General features: G+C 40.7%; 1 protein-coding gene across 1 annotated transcript in view; it reads left to right on the top strand.

Annotated features, from left to right (window-relative positions):
• EYA2 (EYA transcriptional coactivator and phosphatase 2) overlaps nt 1–10,592 on the top strand; it is a gene marked incomplete at its 5' end in the record, with an annotated part of 96,701 nt that extends 86,109 nt beyond the window's left edge. The window contains 6 exon segments of the mRNA XM_082773351.1: nt 1,029–1,087; nt 3,467–3,627; nt 4,608–4,722; nt 5,327–5,448; nt 6,253–6,353; nt 10,377–10,592. Coding sequence (XP_082629477.1) covers nt 1,029–1,087; nt 3,467–3,627; nt 4,608–4,722; nt 5,327–5,448; nt 6,253–6,353; nt 10,377–10,457 — 639 coding nt within the window. The 3' untranslated portion in view covers nt 10,458–10,592.
• Nucleotides 10,593–18,334: the final 7,742 nt, after the last annotated feature.

The raw sequence follows: 18,334 nt of genomic DNA on the forward strand, positions 1-18,334 counted from the left end.
AATTCGTAAAGCCTATAATTATGTAAGGTAGGAGATCGTGTGGTTTATAAAATACTGTGGTGGTAAAGGATAACTGTTCCTTAGTTAGCTGTAGTTGTTCTGACTTCAGTCTCCTTATATCAACTGTGCTTTTACTTCTATTGAAAATCAGCCAGAACAAAGGGTAGTGTTTGCCAGCTTGAAGGCTTTCTGTTTTCTCCTTACCTACAAGGATCATAGAGAAAAGAGATTAAGGCAGTAGGGAGAAGCTTACAGATTTTCCTCTCTCTAATGATGGTGTTAAGACTAGGAAGGAAACAATAGAAACAACATTTCTCAAGTTTTTGAGGCAGGGCCTCCATGATTCAAACAATGAAGAATTTTGCAAGATAAGATCTTGAGTACGTACTTCATGCAGGCTGAGCTCTAAGTGTACCTTCTGGTTAAATTTCCTGTCCGTAGATTTCCTCATTACTGACATATTATTTCTTAACTCTGCAGTACAGGGCTATGAAAGGGTGCCTTCTTCAGTGCTTCTCTGCACATCAAAGGAAGCTGAACCCCCTCAGTATGCCCTGGGAAAACACCAACAGGACAGGTGTCTCTGGAAATTTCTGAGACAGATCTCCCCTTATAATTACGTGGGGATACACCTTCTGTCCAAAGCAGTACTGTCACAGTGGGAGAGGCTGCCAAATCTGTGCCTTATCATGTATAACAACATTTACAAAACAGTTTTCCTGGCTAAAAGACAAGCCCCTCTCTCTCCCTCATATCTGCATAGGAAGGAATTCCATTTAGTGCGTTATTAAGGAGCTGTTGTGCCTTTAGATAGCAGCTTGTCTCACACACATTTAGTTATTTATGCAAGTGCTGTGTAATATTGTTTGTAACAATTAGCTGGCTATACTGTACTAGACAATGTTGGCAACGTGTAAGATTTTCTCGTAGCATTAGCCTTGAAGTCATTTTTCATTACATGAAGTGTTCTTTAAAATGTTTTTTCAAAGTATTTATTTACTGATGTATTTTTTTCATACGCTTCTCAGGACTGTGACCAGATCCACATAGATGATGTATCGTCAGATGATAATGGTCAAGATCTAAGGTATGGGATCTCCGGGTGGAAGCTGCAGGCCAGGTAGTCCCCAGCTGTTTGAAAATAGCAGGGGGTTGGTCAGTGTTGTAAAAAAACTTCCTTGGCCATGTGCCTTCTCCCCTTCCTGGCTCCATGCTGTCTGCAGTTATTAAACGCACAGAAGTACAGAGCTGCTGTTCACACATTAATTTGCCTGTGCCTACTGTCAAGCCCTGACCTTGCTCAGCTTTGAACCATTCTAGGAATTATGTTTAAAATTAGGGTGAACTTTGCTCTGACTACACTGGTTTCCAACATGATTTGGCCAGCCAGTTGGCTCAAGTGTAGCCAAACCCTTTCAAAACCAGACTGAAAGGTTTCCCACTGCCCAATCTGTAATAAATGGGCTTACTCGTAAGGACTGTCGTCCTTGCCAAAGCCACAGCCTTGTCACTGGTGTAAACATACACCAAAACTGCACTAACTATTAATATTGCCTGTTTAAGTTCATTAATCATGTACATAAAAACTATTTTTGTACGATTACATTTACCTTTCCCAAAGTTTTGCTTGTAGTCACTGTAATCAGTGCAAGAAAAAGATACGCAGAGCTCTTAAAAAACTTTAGTTTGTGTTTTTGTGGATGGTTGTTTTGAGAAATTGGTGCAGAAGCAGCATAGAAAACAAAGGAGCAGTCTTCTGGAAGAGCTTTCTCCTTCTGTAGAGAACACTCAAAAGATTTTTTGCTGAAACTGAATTGATGGTTTGTGCTTTGTAACGCACTGAAATGGCACATGCATGTTTTGGTCCTTTGGCTCCTGTGGCTTGTTAGCAGGTGAGTCTGGATAAATATTCAGACATTGATTAAAATAATAATTTGGGTTTTATCTCAGTCAGTGCAATTACTTTGAGTGAACAACAACAACAAAAGCTGTAAGCTAATAGTGTATCATGAATCCTGTGAAAAGCCCCTAAGTGGTTTCAGTTGTAGATACTTCTCATGCTTATGGTTTGTCTGTGTGGTATATGAAGTTGAGCTAAATGAAATACGTTAAGCATGTTAAATTTATCTGGATGTTCTAATACTGAAATAAATTGGCCTCAGAGCTTTCAAGAAGGGGAAATTACTGCATAGTAAATCAGGATGTGAATGTAGATGCACTGGCTACTGCCCCAGTGAGGTACCGGAAGCACATTAAGCTGAGCTGGCTTCAAGATTAGCCCAGAAACACTAGGTCTGTGTCACTGAGCATTTCTGTCTCTTCCCTTTCTCTGGTTCAGTTTGTCTGACTCCGCTGGGTGTGTGACCTGACCCAGCAGACTGTGTCCCATGAGTGCAGCTGCCCTCTTCAACTGCAGCCCAGTCTGCCTTCTGCTGAAGCTCTGAAACCCACCCTGATGCTGCCATCCAGCAAACATGTTAGGATAACATGAGCTGCTCCATACCCCACCCCCAGCCATATTTTCAGGGAATTGATCCAGCTGAAAAGCAACTTCTTTGCTTGTTTTTAAACTATGTTGTCTTTAAACTGGAACAGTTCCCTGATCTGATGCACCTCAGTGCTAAAGAAATGCTTGCACTGATACAAAGCGAGGTGCATCAAGGAGGGCTCAAGACGGGAACAAACACCTGGAAGAAGACAGGCTTGCTGCCTTCCAAGACATTGTCAGTTTAGAATGCCAGTGGAACTGCCACTAGCCCCCACCCATGGTGGTAATTACCCTGGGGTTGCTTTGAAGTTTTCATTCAGTTTTTGTTTAAAAAGCTTTACACAGTGCAGGCATTTAAGGCTTGTTTAGTTATTTTTTTTTTCTTGATTAATGTGTTCAGTTCATGTTTAACAATATAGCCAAGCAGCCAGAAAAATTCTTTAAGATTTGACTATTTCTGCAGCTTAGCAGCCTGGATGACAGGCAGGTAAGGATTTTCAGTGACCTGAGGACAGTCAGATGTTTTGTAGTCCAGAGAACCTCAGAATTGACAGGAAGTGCTAAACAACCTGTACTGCTTACAGTTGTGGTAGTTGTCGCTGTTTTTTTTTCAGAGATGAGGCTAATGACTGTGTGGGATCATGGGTCTGGCAACCAGGCTGATTCCCTAGCCTGGAAATAAATCATTCAAGTAAATGAAAAATAACAGGCCACAAATGCCCTTTCAAATCTTTTGGTTCTAGTTGCGCACAGAAAAGTTACAGTGGAAACGAGCATTAGGCAGGGTGGCACACACCCTTCTGGGATACGTGGGTGAGAGCAGGCAGCAAGGATGAACTCCACGGCTGTACAGCGTGTGCTGTGTACATCTCTGCTGCCACTTGACTCCACATCACTTTTCAGTTGTTTCCGCTCCCTGCTGGCACTGTATAGACTGTGATTATAATGACCTCTCCCCTTCCCTCCTCCTTCTCCCAGCACATATAACTTCTCTGCAGATGGCTTTCACAGTTCAACTGCCAGTGCAAATCTATGTCTGGGCTCAGGCGTTCACGGGGGAGTTGACTGGATGAGGAAATTAGCATTCCGCTACCGCCGGGTGAAAGAGATGTACAACACCTACAAAAACAATGTAGGGGGTGAGTATTTACTGCCAGGCAGCAAGCATGCCGTTCATCATCTCAAATACTTCTGACCCTGCTAGAAGCATGCTGTAGAGGAGGTGTAGAGAACACTGTGATAAGAATATTTTACACTGAGCTGAGCAAGTGTTTCAGCAGTCATTCTTAAATGAGGATTCAGTATGAGGTTTTTAGGAGATATGCTACAATACTTGGTTTAATGGTTGGAGAAGGACTGAAGTCTGAGCATGGGCTGTATTTTATTATTACTTTGGCCAGAGGGCAGCCTTCTCAAATTTTCCAAAATGTCTAGTAAGCAAGCAAAAAGTTTAAAACTAAATATTTATTTATTTATTCCCCACAGAAGAACACAGGACTGATTTCTGTCTGAAAACATAACTACTTGCTTTTAACTCCCCTAAAACAATACCACCAGTTCTTCCAATAGGTTTTTCTGATTCTCTTTTATAACTTCAACAACAAGTCTGTGACAAGAAAGAAGTAAAACTAAGAATTGTTAAAACGCAGACTTTTTGTTGTTGTTTTGTTGGAGGAATACCCTCCCACGTTTACTAGAAATGGTGCATGGCTTTTTCAGGAGGAAAACAAAAACCTTCCTGGCTCCAGCTCAGGACATCAGCCCCTGTACACGGCTCTTTTGTCCTCTTGCTCATTTCCCGTATGAGCTCTGTGATAACTCCAAGATGTTTTAACGTGGTCCTGCAGACTGCAGGTGACTGATACTACTCCCTCAGAGAGGAAGGAAGCTGAGCTCTAGTAGCAGAGGCATGCATTGCAGTCTGGGTTTATGGACCTCAGAGCAGAACCTTGCAGTGATGTGGCTGTGGGTAAAGGGGAGCAGCCTGCACTGAGGCCAAGAGAAAGGCCTTTAGGAGAGGCAGGATTCAGAACACAGCCGGGAGGCCTTTGGCATACTACATACAAAGCCACGCAGCTCTCTTTCTGTGCTTCTGCAAAGATGCTTTCCCTGCCTACAGGTTTAATAGGAGCTCCTAAGAGGGAAACCTGGCTGCAGTTAAGAGCAGAACTTGAAGCGCTGACTGATCTCTGGCTCACACATGCTCTGAAGGCGCTGAATTTGATACATTCCCGGTAAGAACAGCTTTAAGAATTGCCTACGGGCTTGATCCAGGATCTCCTTTGCTTCCCTTTTTTTTCTCCCTCTAAACAAATTGAGACACATTTATAGGACTTTGCTGGCCAAACTTGTGGGAGGCCTGTCTGCACATGTTGGTCAGACGTGTTGGGGTTAGCTTGAGATGATGAACTGAGCAAAAGAAAAACCAGCCCTTATTTCTTGCTTTTCCATGACTGCCTCCTCTGTAGTACACTTTTCCTGTGCACAGATTTAGAGAAGGAAAGGGCCCTTCTATCCCTGAACATGTTCACTCAAAGAACAAAAGCATGGCCATTACCTAGATAGCATTTAAATTCCTGCAGAATAGATCCTGGCATGCGTGCAGTAAGGCTGCATCACTGCTGATGATTTGTATTTTTTTTTCATTCTATTAAATTGATAAAGAGACAATAACAGTACTAAGATTACCTGCCTCTAGCTGCATAATCCTTCTAGCTCCATAATTCCCCTTGGCTGGAGAACTTGCATTTGCAAGAAAGGTTTGCTTCCTGCCATCTTTCGATTTAGAGTAAAAGAGAGAAACACATATTGCCATTTCTACTAACTTTTGTTTTCTAGGCCTAACTGTGTGAATGTGTTGGTCACCACAACTCAGCTTATACCAGCTCTTGCAAAAGTTCTTCTCTATGGACTGGGCACTGTCTTCCCCATTGAAAATATTTACAGTGCAACAAAAACAGGTAAGAACAAACTAACTTATGCTTCACCAAAGATAGATTGAATTTTTGTCCCTAAGTCAGGCACATCCACTCAACCTGATCACAACAAGCAATGTGTGAACTTTCATTTTAGCTCCATGTTTACACATCTGTGATTTGCATCCTGACTGACCATACTTAAGCTAGTACAGAGTACAAAAAATCAAGTCTTCCCAAGCATCTCTGGGAGGGAACAAGTCTGAAAAATATCCACCCTGTGGAGCAGCTAAAGTATGTTGGGTCTTAACTGCACCTAGCTAGAAGGAAGGCAGTCTGGTTGTACGTGTTACAGAAACACTGTTTGGATCCTGTTGCTCTTGCTGGAGTCAAGTGTGCTGAATGAGTTTTATGAAGCTGTGAGAGTAATAAATATTGACAGGGTTGGCTTGGAGGTTTTTTTTGCTTTGTTTTCTGTCCCTTTTGGTTTAAGTGTTTGAACTTTTGAGGTTTGTTTTTCATGAACAAGCAGAAGAGGGCTCTCAAAACTAAAAATGATGACCATTGTATCACTCTACCAATGGCCAGTCTAAGTAGTTCATCAGTCACAATGGTTACAGAAAACTTGCAGCACTTAGAAGTCTTCAGCTGATAAAGAAAGTGCTAGTAGCTTTCATGGGATGGAAAGAATCCATCTCACATGAAGATTAAGTTGGGTTCTAATTTCTAAAGAAAATGAGCAATGCAGCAAGTTCAATTACGTTCCAACTTCAGTTCCAGTACCTGAATGTCAGCCCCACTTGTTGTATGTGTACAGATAAAATATGCATCTTCCCTTCTGTTTCTCAGGGAAAGAAAGCTGTTTTGAAAGAATAATGCAAAGATTTGGAAGGAAAGCCGTGTACATTGTAATAGGAGACGGTGTTGAAGAGGAACAGGGAGCAAAAAAGGTACAGTTTGTGGATGCCATCCTGGATTCTTCCACATTTTCATTTCAATGGCTCATTCTTTACTTAAGCATTTAATGAAGCTCCCTCCATTTGAAACAGCTTAGAATTGGTCTAATTTCTTAATAAGCAAATGGCTTAACAACCATGTGAGCTATTTCATACTGTAAATCCTCCCTCCACCTTGGCAGTTAGTGAAATTTTTCAGGTAGCTGTTCTGTCACGTGTTCCAGGAATCATTCTTGCTTAATAAAGATGGCTTTAAACACAAGAAAAGGAAAACTCCAGTGTGTGATCTCAGATGAGCAAGCAGGGTGAATTTCTGATCTGTAGCTGTTTTGTTGTTGTTGTTATTTTTGTTTTGTGAAGTCCAAATTCTTGGAATTAGTTTTGAATGGTCTATTAGAACATGTATGTATGCACACTTCTATTTCTATTTATGACTCAGTGAGGTCATAGGGCATAACATCATTACAGTAAATACCAAAAGGACCAGTACTGAGCTGTTGCCTATATTAATGATTTATTGATCAGTGTGATTGATTTCACAAGCAAAATGAAATCGGGAAGGTATACAGAATTTGAAGTAGAACAAAAACTCTGACAGCAGTATGGTCAGGAATGATAAGCCCACAGTTTGTAGCATTTCATGCTTGATGAATAGCCCACTGGCATAGGTAGACATAGAAATAATTAAATGGACTAACCCTTGCATCCAATTGAGTTCTACAGCCATTAGTGTCCACAGTTCACTCATTGTGAAACAGGAATTGAAGTTTCAGGGACCAGTTGAAGCATCTTTCTTTTCAGTAGGCTGTAAGAGGAGAGAAGCTGGGATTCCAGAGCTCGGAGAAAGTACAAGCAAAGTTTAAGAAGACCAAAGCCCGTGTTCTGGTTACAATGATTTACGAGGAAAAAAACGAGATTTAGAGTTACAGCAACGGAGTACCTTCTGCCATGCACAAATGATGTCAGTGTATTAGAGAAACACAAGAGTGGTAGTAAGGTAACAACTGAAGACAGAAAGTAGTCACATTTATCAACTAAATTGTGCAACATGAGATTTGAAGTGCCACAGTTTTCATTTCCTAATCTTTAGGACAGCAGCCTGCCTGGAATCTCTGTTTATTTAGCTTTACAGAGACAGGAATACAGTTTGCTAATGGCAAGCATTAATTTCAAGATATCTTTGTGCATCTTGAATTTTGTGTTCCTGTTGTACCTGCAGCAATGTGATTGAATTGCATTTGCTTCAGGAGCACTGCACTTGAATCTAGATGCAGGGATTGACTGCATGAGGCCCATCTTCAGCAAACTGATTAGTTTTTAGGAGACACACAGATGGTTGTAGCTTAGGTAATAGACAGAATATTACATCACGGTAACTCAGCTGTGAGGCTTGACTTTATGCTGGAGGACCTGACATCTCATTCTGAACGAAGCTTCTGCAAAGACTTTTCAAACAAATCTAATTCCTGTGGTTGCATAAACCCAGGAACAAAAGAATCCCAGCAAATAAATAAGGTGGTCAGCACATGTTCTAGCCCCAGAATTGTATCTCAAGTCATCATCAAACCCCTCCTTCTTATAATACATTTAGCCTTACTAATAAAACAACAAATCCCACCCCTTTGAAAACTGCTCAGATTTGCAGAGGGTTCTCTAGTTCATGAAGGGTTAAGGAGTCCTCAGAGATGAGTCCAGAATGCATGACTGGGAATGAAGTGATAATAGTCTGCTGCTTTTGACAGCCCAGTACCATACTTCAAAGGTAGTGGGTCAGTGAACATGACTGCATCAAAGGCCACCAGGCTCCCTGGCAGTATGAAGATGTGGGAAGGTTCAGCGGGCTCATAGAGGCAGGATTTCAAGAGTCCTCTTGCTTGTGTTTCTTGGCCTAAGCAGCTCTCCCATTAGTGGAGCACATTCTTTGCTGGGCTGTCACCTCCTTTGATTGATGACTATCATTAGTCAAGACTTCTACACACCTGAGCTCTATACAAAAAAAAAGTGGAGAGAGAGGGCAGGCAAAGAGCCTTTCACTGTTTTGCCGACAGCACTGATAATATCTCCTTTTTTTAGTGGGTCATTTTTCTTCACCTGTCTGATGAGTGGTAAATCTGTAAATGCTGAGCAGCAGGAGAGGCCAAGAGACCAAGCTTTCTTCCCTTTAAAGAAGGAAAAACAGATAATTTAATGGGAGGGGTTTAATAATAACCAGGGGAAGGGAAGGGAGAAGGAAGTAACTCTTCTTCTTAAAGTGAAATTGCAGAGCAATGGAGTCCAGGCACTTCAGAGGTCTGTGTTTGCTTGCTGTTTCTACACACACTGATGAATAGCTTGAAGGAAGCATTTGTTTACTGATAGGCAACATACCAGAGGGAAACTTGAGTTGTATTTAAACATCAGATGCATGTCAATAGACACTACACTGGAGGTTTTTTTATACAGGTAGGTAGACTTGGAAAAGGATCTTCTCCCTTCATCAGCATCATCTCTTCTTTAAAGCTTTGTTTATGCTATTTATTCAGAAACAGTATGTTTACAGTGATAAATTCAGAAATTATTCTCACACTAGAAAGACAGTACACTTTGTCAATTAAGGCTTAGTTACTGCATACTTCACGTTGACTGTACAGATACCTGTATTTTGGGAGGAAGCTAAGAAAACAATGATCTTATCATAAAATCTAAGTGCAAGTATGAGCTGCGTATCTTTGATCTAAAGTAAAATTGTTTGAATTGTTTTGGATAAGAAACAAATGCAGCTCAAACCACAGGCTGACCAGAACATACCTAGAAGAGTTGAATTTAACATTTAAAAACAAATTCTAATTATTTTGATATTTTCACATAAAAAGTGGCCATGGCAATTGCAGCCATTGCTAATCTTTATGGAACTATGTTGTTAGAACTGGACTTTGATAGAACTATTTATACCTTACCAGATTATAGTTTCCATCTCAGGTCCTTTGTTTAATTGAATCTCTCTTGTTTCACAGCACTTATAAAAAGCTGGAATCTTTCAGAGATGTTTTGTTTTCCTATGGTATATTCACAATTCTCATTAGATGATCTTGTTATCATAAAGAAGCTAATAGTAGGTCATAGCTGATTTGTCTAGATGCTAGGATATCAAGTGGCATGACTGGTTAGAACTTGGACATTTGTATACATGACTTCAGATTTATCACAATTAATATGAATTGAACAACAGGAAGGCAGAAGTACATATGATAGTCTCTCAAAAATGAGAATTGGGAGACTTCGTTGAGGACGGATTGTCATATAAACCTATTGCACCTTTCTCTGAGGCAGTGGTGTTACACTAAATGAAAAATCGATCTGAGCAATGATAGCAGTTCCTACCTTTCCAGGAAATGTAGCATGACCTATTGCTCCAGTTAATTAGGAAAGGGAAGTAATTGTTAGAAAGCATGTTGTCTCTGTATGGTATTGCATCTTTGTAAGTTTAAATAACTTCATTTTGTGATAAATATATTGTTTACTTGGCTGTGATGCACTGGCTTTCACTTACAGCAAACAGAATAACTTTGAACCTTGTGTTAGAGGATAGGATTACAATGCTTAAGATTCTGTATAGTTTGTTACTATAGACAAACATCACAAAGTGGCAAGAAAATTGTTTCTAAGAGTACTGAAATTCTAGAAACTTTCTTAATTAATCCCTAAAAAAAATACAAGGGTAAAGTTTAGTGGCTAGTACATTCAGAAAGTCTTCCTGCATCCTACATCATCCCTGAAGCAGGACACTCACAAATTGTGGCAGATCTTTCCTTCCTCTCTGCATAGGAGAAATGCCTCAGCAAATAGAAACTTCCTTCTTCCTTCCTTTCTCTCTAAGATGAGCCTCCTTGCCTGTGACACCATGACAACCTGGTGGCCCAAGTACAAAGCTCTGTTACTGAGGGTCCAAATTAAGAAATTTGTTTTCATCTCAGTATTAAACAACAACATCCACCAAAACAAAACAAAACAAAAAACCCTCTTTTGGTTTCACTCTAGCACAACATGCCATTCTGGAGAATCTCTTGTCATGCTGACCTGGAAGCTCTTCGGCACGCCTTGGAACTTGAATATTTGTAGCAGACCCCAACATCTTAGCACTGTGAGGGCTTCACTCAAACTATTACATCGGTTCCGCCTATTCCTCAGCATTTTCTTATTAAAAAAAAAAAAAAAAAATCCCACAGCAACTGCAGTTTTTCTTTTTTTGAAGGAGAACCCTTTCAGTGGAAGCCTCTAAGAACTTGCAGCCAAAGAACATTGTACCAAGTCCTTCTTCTTTTGAACAGAGGAAAAGCCTTCAGATAACTCTGGGGAGCCTGCAGTTACATGCTTAAGCCGGATTCACAGAGCTGTAACTGCCTTTTTGCCATCGACAACAAACACTAGAAGTCTTGGGTCTACTTGTCAGTTTTCTTTTAAAAGGGGAAGAGGACATAATAAAGAGTCTGTGAGCATGCTCTGTGCATAGTACATCATATCACATGGGACCTTCTGAAAATAAGAGTGAAACTGTTGATTTTTTTGTTTGTATTTTTTAATTTATGAACTAATCTCATTACTCTGGTATTAAGCTCTGTACCTGTGTTTTTAATCTGGCTTTTTGGGGTGGGTGGGTGGGTGGGGAGAGTCCTGCCATTCTAAATTAAGAGTTCATTTCTCCAGGACAATCTCTGGGGAAAATCATGTTGTGTACAGTAACAATAAGGACACATGGGACTGCCGGTAAGAACTATAGCTGTGTTTTTAAATCTTACATGGATGGTATGTGGACTGTGCATGTGTCTACACGGTGCCTTATGCTGCCATCTTGGTTTGGGGGGTTGGGGGTGGGGGAAAAGTACCTTGTGATGAGTGAAAGGCATTAAATAAAAAAATGTTTACATTTTGGGGAACTAGGTTACCTGCCTTCTCTTCTCTCCAGCTGCTCTTGGGCCTAGGAGTATATGTAGAATACATACTCCTCCTTTCAAGGTGGGGTTGGATTAGGAGGACTCTGAACACAGCCCCTCAGAGGCAAAACGGAGTCTGTAGCCAACTATTCTGTCTGTTGGTGCACAGAGTGAAGACAGTGGGTCTGTCCACTGGAAGAGAACACGGATGGTCAGCAAATCCAACTTTTCTTGCAGAGGAAGATGCAGGGCAAGCAAATATTGCAGCTGTGCATATTTATTTTTATGTAAATAAATGCATCTACAAGTATGTTTCAGCTTTAGGATTTCTGCTGAACTGGCAGTTAATTCTTGCTGTCAAAATGTTGCAGTTCTCTGGGTTTGGCTGAATCTGATTCATTTTCAAAACTGCTCTTTCTTGCTTGCACCAAATAACCTCACAAGGATCACAGCCTTACTGGAACAAGGTGTTAGAGCAATGCTGCAAGTAACATAATCCCCTTATCTATCATGTGTGAAACACGATCAAACACACATACATTGCACAAATTACAAGTGTTACACAAGTGCTACATAAGTGCTACAGAAGCCTGAGTGATGCTCCCAATGTTAAAATACTTTTACCACAGGAAACGGACTCATTGCGAGATTTGTGAGGGGATTTTCTGCAGGACTCAAACAGAGAACGCGATCTCAGTCTTGGGCTCAAAATGTTGCAGCCCTGCAGCAGTTTTAAAATGTTAGCCATACTCATCAACAGCAGGCATGAACAGAACCATCCTGTGAGTACATGCTTTGGAGGCATTTGCAAAGAGCTGGTCTCTGGGCTGAGTACAACACACAACAAATTAAAATGTGATTTTTCTAGCAGAGGCACTGCTTGTCCCAAGGTCTGCTGAGAGGCGACTGGTAGAATTTTTCCCTCAAGGTTTTCCAGCAGTGTATGAGTGTCACAGGTAGGCAGTTTTATCACAAGTCAAAGAAATCAAACTGGAGAACTGACAGATACTTGCAAGATAAGCACATCTATGAATAAAACTTCTGAAAAAGGAACAAATGCCAGGGATAGCAGACTCCTAAGAAAGCAATACTTCAGCTTTTAACACCCTGTCAATCAGCTAATTGCTCTTGCTTGATACTCCAAATCTAACACCTGCCTTATTTGAGTCAAGAGTGATTCCCACCCAGCCCGCAAGGCTTCTTAGAAGATTTTGCTTTCTGATTGTATTTAAAGATTCTCAAGCTCTGTTGTTTCTGTCTCCAAAGTTCTTGGCGGCATTTTGTTCTCTGTTAGTGCCTGCTGGTGCTCCGCTTACTATATTACTGTTTCTCCATATATCCTCCCAGCTAATGATTTTTACTTACCCACAGGTAACAGAGCTGATGAGGGTGGTGTACACCAGCGTTAGGAACACTTGTTTGTCAGACTTGGCGTAGTGTTTCCTTCCCGTCACAGTAGCAGGTATTCATCTCTCACTAGAGCCAGACCATGAAGATTTACCGTTCCAGGGAATCAGATGGCTGGAAGAAGGTATCTGTAACAGCTTTTTATTTGTGAACATACATTAGGCCTGCAAACACATGCATGCCCCACACATGCAGGGGCCTTTTCACCTGTGTTTCAATGTATCTGTAACATTTTGTTACTCCTGAACACAAACGGCTTAATATTTTCAACTGTTTCAATGCATTTGCATAGTTACAGCATAAAATCCTTTCAGTCACATCATTAACCAGGTCAGAGTACAGCTATAATGTGACCACATTCTCAAATAAGTAGCAGTAGAGCTGAATCTGAGGTGAACAAACTAAACAAATCATGTTAGTACCATTATTAAAAAGATGGCTGATACCAAATTCTGCCCCAAAATGGCAGAACAATACACAAAGTGGCAGTGTTAGTACACTTCTGAACCTCTAATTCAAACTTGTTGGAACCTAAGTAGAAAAGGGGATGTGAAACACATACCTGGTGAGATAACACTGGTTGGACTCTTGAATGAGACTGTAGTATGAGGGTGCAGTAGCTGCTGTCACAGCTCCTCTCCCATACTTTGACCAAAATACGTTTCCAAACAAGGAAAAAAAAAAAAAGCCTCTAAACTGGCATGTCATACATCACATCCTCTACACTATCATTCCCTCATAGTTAAATAGATGACATATGAATACAATGCTGCAGAATAAAAGAAAACAGCTTTTTAAAGCTACCAATTACTGATTGCTAATATTCCCATAATTTCATAATCAGATCCTTTGTATGCCATAATCTCAACTGGTTTCCTAACCTTTTGTAAAGGAAACAGTCTCGCTTGGGAGCCAGAGCGAAGATTTCCTTGCTGCTGTGATCCTCTGGTACCACGTGGATCCCAGACACGTGTATTTGATGTCTGAAAAAGCTGGGACTTAAAATGACAATACTAGAAGAACTAACAACCTACACCTCAAATCATGTCATGTGAACCCCCAAAACCCCCAAATTCCTGTTCTGCTGTAGCAGAGAAGAAGAGCTACATCAGACCCTTTGCCAGAAGGATGAAAGAAAAATCAAGCCATTTTCATAGAGACAGCAGGTATTGCAAAATACAGCAAAGCTAAGGGTTACGTGGGAGTATATAACCCTTCCCCTCTAAGCACCCACATGGGGCAGTATCACCAAAATAGCTGGTAACTCCTGCTGATCAGAGCAGAAGCCTTGTGATGAGTTACCACAGCCATCTACACTGCCTCCATTTCAGTCTGTTCCTATCAGAACAATGAACAGCAAAAAACAAAACAAATAACCCATACCAGTAATGGTAAAGCACCTCCTACATTCCTGTTGATTTGGTGGAGTTGTGATCAAGGAAAGTAAAGAAACTCATTTTTCCTCAGGAGCAGCTGCAGGTTTTGTGATTCCAACACTTCCTCCCCAAACCCCAACAATGTGGGCAGACCAATCTCTATTATAAAAGACAAAATACTCAATTGCAAAGACATGCACTGGAAGCCATTTTTTAAAATATTTTACAGCATTTTAAAAGTATTTTCTAGACTATTACAGCCTCACAGCATGTTTACTGTTTGCACTTTCAATTATTTCCCAAAGCAATGAACGGAAAACTTGCATAATGTGGGTTGCCTATTTCAGCCAGAAACTTCTCAGATATGGGAGAAAAAACTGAAAAAGTTTATCATTCAATTATTCTGTTCTGAAATTAAGGGCAGTAATTCACCTGTTACATACTTCTTAGACAGGATGGAGTTTGAAATGCTGACTTACAGTAAATATGTATTTAATCTATTGCTGTAAGAGCAACACAAGTGCTGATGGTCTGCTGCAGGTACTTGAGACTGCAGTGACTGGGAGATAAATTCAAACAGATACGTTATCACTTGGCTCTTAAAAGCAGCTTCTAAAAGCCAGAGCAATTCTTGCTTTTCCTAGAAGTGTTTAATGTAGCTGTGTTACCTTCTCCCTCTCTTCTGGCATTTCTTGATCATCTCTTCTCTGTCAGGTAAGGACCTTCCTCACTTACGGTAATTATTCTTAAGTAACATACTGTATATGGGCTTCATCAGGGTCAAAGTTTTATCCCTGAAACTTCAGTTAGCTTCTGCATGACCAGAACTTCGTATCTAATGCTATTTATTCAGCAGACTTATGAGGTACTGTGCAGAAACAGACCACAATAATTCATAGTATCCTTTCTCTTCCACTTTTCACCATAAGGTTTTCTTGCATGCCAGGACTCTAAATAAGAAGGTAACAGTTTAATTTTAACAGGCATATTTCAATATATAAAACTATAAGTAGAATGAAACCTGGAGATTATTTTCCCAAGTTTCAGTTACTTATCTTGTTGAAAAATGAGCAAAAGGCCGCAGCAAATTGAGTTGTGAAGTCCTTTTGTCCTGAAAACAGCAAATATACAGAATACTTAAAATGAGAAGTAACACAAAAAGCAACACACACAATGGAAAACTTGCAATCACGACAAAGATCAGATGAAGACAGATTCATGACCTATGCTGTCATTGGGAATCGAGTATCCCAGCAGACAGTGAAGGGAAACAGGCTTTCTGGGCACAGTTGCTTTTCCCTTCACCTGTAGTCCCTGCAAGTGCTGCCCCAGAGAGGAATTTAATAGATTTGCTCCATTTTCTAAGAGCACCTTTTGCTCATCATGTCAAATTTCAGTTCTGCCTGTGCTTTTGCCTGGCTTAAAGCTCAGGTACATTTCCTAGCTCTCTGATGAGCAGTGCTCATTCATTCTTGGAGCCTATAGAGAATGATTTGCCAAACTGCGCTCACATAATGTACTCCTTTTGCAAAAGCCTAATGTGTTTTGTAGGGAATGATCCATACCACATATCTTTCCCCTCCATCCTCTTCAGGTGCAGGACTGAAACAAAATATTTCCTTCCCTTCCCCCCTCCCCAACTTTATCCTTAGGGTCTTCCCACCTATCTGCTCTCAACTGCTACTTCTAGCAAGTCATTCGTTTTGTGGAGTGTAACACAAAGCAAATAGCTCTTACTAACCAAAAATAACACTGAGATGGCAGGCAGGAAAGGATGCTATCTTCTTAGGTCTCTTTGTCTTAAAACTTTCAATTATTTAGTTAAAACAGAACTTGGATTTGAACGATTTCTAAAAACAGCTCTGCCAAAAATCACACTTGGACCTTGCCAAGCTTTGAATAATTCAGATGCAATAACAAAATAGCATTTTGTCAAACAACCAAAAAACTGTAATGGAAGTTGTTGCAAAAATGTACCTTGTTATTGGAGATGGAAGAACATGTCATTACTTGGTTAATTTCCTGTACTTTTTTTTTCCTTGCAGTTCTCGCGTTTTTCCACATGATGGCAGCTAGGCTCTGCTATAAGCTTCCTCTAGACAAAATCTTAAAAAGCTGCTTAACAGAATCTTGGCTTAGCGAGGTTTTTAAATGCCTTCAATTAAGCTGCAACTGTACAATTGTTTTTAAAAACTATCCTCTGTAATTCACACAAAGAAAGGGTTATTCAGAGGGACTTTGGTGGCATGGATCCACCTCTCTGTAAAGAATTTCAGTTGGTTATAGATAAGCTTAGACTGAGCATGACTAGCGGAGCCTACAGCACCCCTTCTGAACTGACACATCACTACTGTAGAGGATGAGAAACTTGGAGCCTTTGGCTCTAGAAGAGCTGTGTTGCTGTTGTTTGCTCCATGTTCCTCTGCTCTATAACCACTTTTCCATGATTTAAGCACTGAAAACCTAATTCACCAAGCACCACCACAGGAAGGTGACAGCACAACTGATGGCAAATTCTTAAACCCTGCATTCTTAGCTAGCCCACAAAGCTCCCTCTTCTCCAGCCAGAGCTGCCAGAGCCAGGCTGTTGCCACCACAGCAGTTACAGCTGTATGGCATTGATTCAACTTCATCTGTCTGCTCGTCACACCCATATACTAACATCAGGTTTCTATTAGGAAACTTTGCTATAGTAAACTCCATCCACATCATACCACCTGGGGGACTAAAGCAAAACCTCAGAGCAGCCTGAATGCTGTATTAGCACGTTCTGACCAGTGCAGGGCTCCTGAAGGTGTGGTAAAGCTAGGAACACATTGCCATCTCTTGGTAAAGCTTCAGAGATGACTGGCCCAGTTAAGGAACTCCCGTGTCCATCTCTTCCTCCTGAAGGCCCAAGAGATAATGCAAGAAGAGTATAGAGATTTCTAAGTTCAAACTAAGAAAAGTTAATTTTCTCCCCAAAACTTAAGGAATCAGTAGTAATATGCCCATATCTCCTAGTAGGCTATAACACAAGATGGAAAACCTGAGGCATATCCATTGCCTGTAGCTGAATAGTGAAGACAAGTTGTCCCAAAATGATATATAGCCAGAAAGGCTTCCCATTATTTACACTATCCCTTGCCCCCAGCAACTCAACACCTAATCACTGGCATTGCCCTCTGCAGCCAGACAACCCAAGGGCAGCCCCTCCAGACTCCAAACTAAGGAGTCTGCTGTCTTCAAGCCAGGACTGAATTAGGTTCTGCAACAGATAAACAGTCAGAAAAGTTAAAGTTGCAGGCCCAGCCCACTGATCTTTCCCAAGCTTGGCTCCTACGTAAGAGACACACTCATTAGCGGTAGGAAGTACTCCATACACAAGTGATAAATGCAGCTTAAGCCCGGTCATGACATTTGAATTTGTATTAAATAAAGTTACAGCCAATCTTTTAAATTCATATCACATCAGTGTCATCTCCTCTGGTATGTCCAAGCCAGAGATGTGTTCTTCCCTCACTTTAGATAAAATCATCAGAAAACTGATGAACTTCATAACATAACCAGCTAAAATGAGGGGAGGACACCAGTCACCAGAACATCTAAGATGATACCTTGATACACTGGCCTGATAACAAGTCCTCACTGGGATTTGGTCACCTATTATCCCATATGAGGAAAGAAAAAAGAAATGCCTATTAAAACAAAAATAAATAATAACGATGATCACTGAAATAGAGGCTTCAGAGATCCCAACATTATTAATCCAACATTCAAACTACATGGGTTAGGCCAAAACATCATTTCAAGCTTGCAAGATTTGTGCTTTTCTTTAAACAGGAGCACTGGGAACATTGTTTGATTTTATAAATGCATGTAACAAAATACCTACAGGAGTAGGAACTTTAAAAGAATAGTCATAGTAAGATTTTACAATTAGCTATTTCAGCTCCCTCTGGTTCTTTTAACAGAGGCACATAGCAGTCTTGCCCTACTTCATGCCCCAGAGGACTACAGCAGGACTTGTCATGGAAGTCCCCACCTCAACTCACAAGCATACCTGACAAGCTATGTGATCAATCCTTTGTGTCCTGCCCCAATGCAACAGATGAATAAATGTTACAAATCAAGCACTGGACCATAGCTGCTATTAAAATGAGTCTTTACATACGTGGACTGTTACTTACAGACTGTCAACACTGCTTTGTTTTTTCTCAAATCTGACAGTCTTGGATTCAAAGGTCCCACATTGCTGAGGCAGAAAATCACAACATAAGCAAAATTAGCTATGATCTGGAGA

This window comes from Aythya marila (genome assembly GCF_965140915.1).
Source record: "Aythya marila genome assembly, chromosome: 16".
Lineage (NCBI taxonomy): Eukaryota > Metazoa > Chordata > Aves > Anseriformes > Anatidae > Aythya > Aythya marila.